Source organism: Bison bison, unplaced genomic scaffold (assembly GCF_000754665.1).
Source record: "Bison bison bison isolate TAMUID 2011002044 unplaced genomic scaffold, Bison_UMD1.0 scf7180017852170, whole genome shotgun sequence".
In the NCBI taxonomy this organism is placed as follows: domain Eukaryota; kingdom Metazoa; phylum Chordata; class Mammalia; order Artiodactyla; family Bovidae; genus Bison; species Bison bison.
Window position 1 is genome coordinate 9,334 of NW_011482743.1, and position 4,228 is coordinate 13,561.

Below are 4,228 nucleotides of genomic sequence, written 5' to 3' on the forward strand. Positions count from 1 at the left end.
ATGCCCCAGAGGGAGGACAGCAAGGGCCGGAGAGTTTTGTCTAGCCGCTGAAGGCCCAGCCCCTTGGTCGGCAGCATCAGACTAGTTGAGCTCCAGAGGAACTAAGGTGGCTGTCACTTCCAGCACAGAGTGCAGACAAGAACCAGATTTACCACCCTACCTGGAAAACTAGAGAGCCAGACAAAATAGGGCTTCCCTGGTGGTCCAGTGGTGAGGAATCTGCCTTGCAGGGGACACGCGTTCGATCCCTGGTCCCAAAGGATCCCACACGCCACAGAGCAACTAAATCCATGCAGCACAGCCACTGAGCCTGTGCTCTGTAGCTCACAAGCCACAACTACTAAAGTCTGGCACCCTAGAGCCCATACTCTGCAACAAGAGAAGGTACCGCAATGAGAAGCCCGAGCACCGCAACTAGAGAGTAGCCCCTGCTCTCCACAACTAAAGAAAGCCCACACACAACAAGGACCCAGCACAGCCAAAAATAAATATTTTTTCAAAACTGGACAAAATAAATGAAACAATGGGCCTCAAGACATTGGTACTGGGCAGCGAAGGACAGTGACCCCTGAGAGGGCCATATCCAAGAAAGGACACCTGAGAAACCTCATCTGTATGTGGACTTGACTTAGATGCAAGATCTTGGACTTGCAGTCTGAGCTGAGTTCTGGGATGGGAGGAGATGCTGGAGGTCTTGGGAGGAGCCAGATGGTGGACTGTGGTGGGCTACTTACATTCGTGGCTCCCAGGATCCTGCTGGTGTTCACACATTTGGTAGACCCTTCCCATTCTGGCTCTGGGTTTGGCCACATGACTTGCTTCTCCACTGGGATGTAGTATGAATGATGCATGCAGATGGTGCACACTATGGCCCACTGGGTCTTGTCCTCTTATAACACTCCCTCTTGCAAACCAGCAGCAAGACAGTCTGCTGAATATTGAGACACCACTTGAAAAGAGGCCCTGGAGGATGGGGGTCATCTTGGACATTCTGGCCCCAACTGAGATCCCAGCTGATGCAGCCATATGAGCAATTGCAGCTACACATACGGAGTGGAACCGCACAGCTGAGCCCAGCCAGCCCACAAAACCATGACAACAAGTACATCATTGCTGTTTGAAGCGCCCGAGATCAGGGTGCTTGTTTGTATCCACTTGTCCTCCACCCTTGAGTCCTTCCTTCACTGTTCTGCCTGCCCAGCTCAAGTCCCACCCTGAATTCCTTTCCAGCCTGCATCCAGCCCTCCTGCAAATCCTGTCTGCTATGGCCTCAATGGGGCTCAGACCTGCCTACGATCCTCTCTGTTCCCCTGTGCCCTTCTCTCCCTGCACAATTCCTGCAGCCTCCTGGTCCTTCCCCACACCCTCCTCAGATGGCAGTGCATCTGTGCGTACAACTCCCCAGTGATTTCCCGAGGCCCCGGTCCCCTTCCTCAGCCCAGCCTGTCTTCTCATGTCTTCTCCTACACGTCCAGTTCTACCCTGCATTGCACCTCACACCTCCTCTTCCCAGAAGTCTCTCCCCCAGAGCTCTACAAGATCGCAATTTCTCGTATCAGCTCAAATGCTGAATCCTTGCAAAGCCCTGATCCCCTAGCTGAAGGAACACCACCCTCCTCCAGCCACTTTGCCAGCAAAGAAGTAGGTGCTTCAACCTGGGTCACCCTTAGGTCATCAGCTCCAAGTGGGAAGAGGCTTTGGGTCACTGGGTGGAAACAAAGCCCACCCTAAAGTCTCACTGACTGACCGAGCGGAGCCCAAGCTTTGGGAGCCCAGGCAGCTGGCATGCCTTTCTAGCCCCTGTCCACATCTGACAGGCAGCCTGGGCATCCCAGGCCTGGCTTGGTCACAGGCACTCACCCAGGCAGCCAAGCCCCTGGCTCACATTCCACACTCCATGCCTCCCTTGCTGCACTGACCCCCAACCTATCCCAGTACCTCCACAGCTGGGTTCTGCCCAACCTCTTGAGCCCATCTCCTGGTAGAACACCTCCTGAGAAGTAGCGGTTCCTAGCCTTGAGCCATGAACAACAATTGCTCCCTGGGATTGCCTAAAGCCATTCGCCTAGCTTCTGGACTCCACTCCAGAGATGGGCAGAGATGCTGGCAGCCAAAAAGTGAGCAGTGCTGAGCCAGGGTTCCAGGCAGGGGCAGCCGTCACGAGCATGTGACATGAGGTCCAGGAGCCAGTGCTTGTTTAATGCTCTAGTGCTGCCATCTGGAAATTGATAACTTTTTAACAAGGACTTCTGCATTTTCATTTTGCATGGGGCCCTGCAAATTATGCAGGTGGTCCTGGTTCCAGGGACACTAAGCTGGCATGATGCACAAAGACCAGACCGGGGTCATGTTGAGCATGGCCCTGAGGAAAAACCCTGACAGGAAACCGAAGTGACTTCTCTGCTCCCACAGCAGCCTCCAACACCCAGGAAGCAAAAACACCCACTGCTCAGAGAACGTGGAACTGGGGCCACACAAGTCAGGCAGGAGCATGCTCCAGGGGCACCATGGGTCTGTCCTCCAGCAGGCCTTGAGCTCTGGCCTCCGGCGCAGCAGCAGCAACTCTGGGGAGTGGAGTCCACCAGAAGACACAGGGCTTGACCTTTGGCTGTGTCCTTGTCTCATTTCTGATTGGACTAGAAAGGGCATCTGGCCCAGACTGGACCAATCAGATTCTGAATCATGGATTCTGCTCATTGGTCAGCACTTCTACTGACCGTGAAAGGCAGTGTGTCCCACACATGTCCTAGATGCCTGACTGCTTGTCAGGCTCAGTCCCACTACTACCATCTTCCAACCCAAACTCCCCATTGCTTCCTGGCAGGCTCCCTGAGGCCCTGTGAGCTGTGCAGGAGGGGAGGATCCTGAAGAGGCAGCCCCAACTCGCACAAAGAAAACCCCCAGGCTTGAAGCAAGAGGTCACTTTATTGAGAAGAAGGCCAGTGGTGGGGGTGGAGGCGGGGGACTGGAGGGGAAGGCAGAACGCCTCTTGGGGTGGGAGAAGGGTGGGTGCCTGCTGGCAGCATCACACGTCCGGGTCCCACTGAGGGTTCCCCCCGTAGGCACCGGTCTTGCGCAGCACGATGCCCGGGCTGAAGGTGGTTCCCAGCGGCCAGTGGCGGACCACGTGCCGGTACGATGTGGCCAGGCAGTCAAAGTAGTTAATGTTGAGCTTCCGGGCAATGTACCGGCCCAGATATTCCATTTGCTGTGTGAGCGGGTGGCGAGTGGCGGTCAGGTCAGCTCTTGCTCGTCCCTCCCCTTTCCAAACCGCACCTCCAGCCCTGACCGTCAGCCCTGGCACCCTCTCTGCCAGCGACCAGCTTGAGGGCCCGGGCCAGGAGCCCGTTGTATGCACCATCCACCTGTGAAATGTCCCCATCTTAAGAGCCTAAACAGTGGTCGGAGTCCCGTTGGACCGAGAGGGGAGAGGAGTGTCTGTCGGACGCACCTCATAGCGCTCCGACAGCTGCACCAGCACTAGCGGCTCCAGCTTGTGGCCGCACAGAACCAGCTGGAAGAAGCACCTTCGATAGGCTAGTAAGGGGCAAGTTGCTCAGCTCCCGGACTCTGGTGAGCGGGGGTGGGGCTCCGGGGACGGGATATGGGCCCGCGTGTCCGCCCCTCCCCACTCCACGTGGCTTCCCGTCCCTTGCGCGCCCTCCCCTAGTCCGCGGCCCTTCCCTCGCATCACCGTCCGAGTTGAGCGCCAGGCGCACGTAGACCAGGTGCATGGGGCCCTGACACACGGTGCGGCCCTGGATGGAGAAATGGTACACGCCACGCGCGTGGTTCAGCACCAGGCGGCGCCGCGGCAGCGACGAGATCATAAGCCACAGGCCCACGCCCACGCCGTAGGCAGGGAAGCCCCAGGTCTCCTGCTTCTGCACCTGCGGGCGCCGCGGGGACTCCCTGAGCCGCCGCGGGGCCGGTGGCGAGACGGGGCCGGGTCCCCGGGGTAGGAAGGTCGTGGGGGCGGGCCCGGGAGCTCAGACCTCGCTCACGAGACCGAAGCTGATGAGCAAGATGCATACTATGAAGAGCAGCGTCCCCTTCCACAGCGTGTCCAGGTAGTACTCGAGCACGAAGACTGGGGGCGACGCGGCGAGGACGCATGAGGACACCGGGCTCCTGCTCGCTGCCCGAGGTGGCAGCGCCAGGGCTCGGGCCCGGAACAGCCCGCCCCACGTAGGGCCCGGGCCTCGGTCATGGTCCAGCCTGCGGTTCC

The 4,228-nt window shown here is 58.3% G+C and overlaps 2 protein-coding genes across 3 annotated transcripts in view; one reads left to right on the forward strand and one right to left on the reverse strand.

The window, feature by feature from the left end:
- The first annotated feature begins 2,792 nt into the window (after positions 1-2,792).
- Positions 2,793-4,228, forward strand: part of SLC52A2 (solute carrier family 52 (riboflavin transporter), member 2) — an 8,910-nt gene continuing 7,474 nt past the window's right edge. The window contains exon 1 of one of the 2 annotated variants that reach the window (XM_010852526.1): positions 2,793-2,918. The gene's annotated coding sequence lies outside the window, so the exon portion shown is untranslated. Of the gene's footprint in view, positions 2,919-3,457; positions 3,574-4,228 lie in introns of those variants that run through there. The other variant, XM_010852518.1, reaches the window with a different exon arrangement.
- TMEM249 (transmembrane protein 249) overlaps positions 2,936-4,228 on the reverse strand; it is a 2,135-nt gene continuing 842 nt past the window's right edge. Inside the window, exons 3-6 of the mRNA XM_010852541.1 lie at positions 3,996-4,090; positions 3,695-3,890; positions 3,452-3,537; positions 2,936-3,208 (exon numbers count right to left, since the gene is read on the reverse strand). Of these exons, the coding sequence (XP_010850843.1) occupies positions 3,026-3,208; positions 3,452-3,537; positions 3,695-3,890; positions 3,996-4,090 (560 nt within the window). The 3' untranslated portion in view covers positions 2,936-3,025. The remainder of the gene's footprint in view (positions 3,209-3,451; positions 3,538-3,694; positions 3,891-3,995; positions 4,091-4,228) is intronic.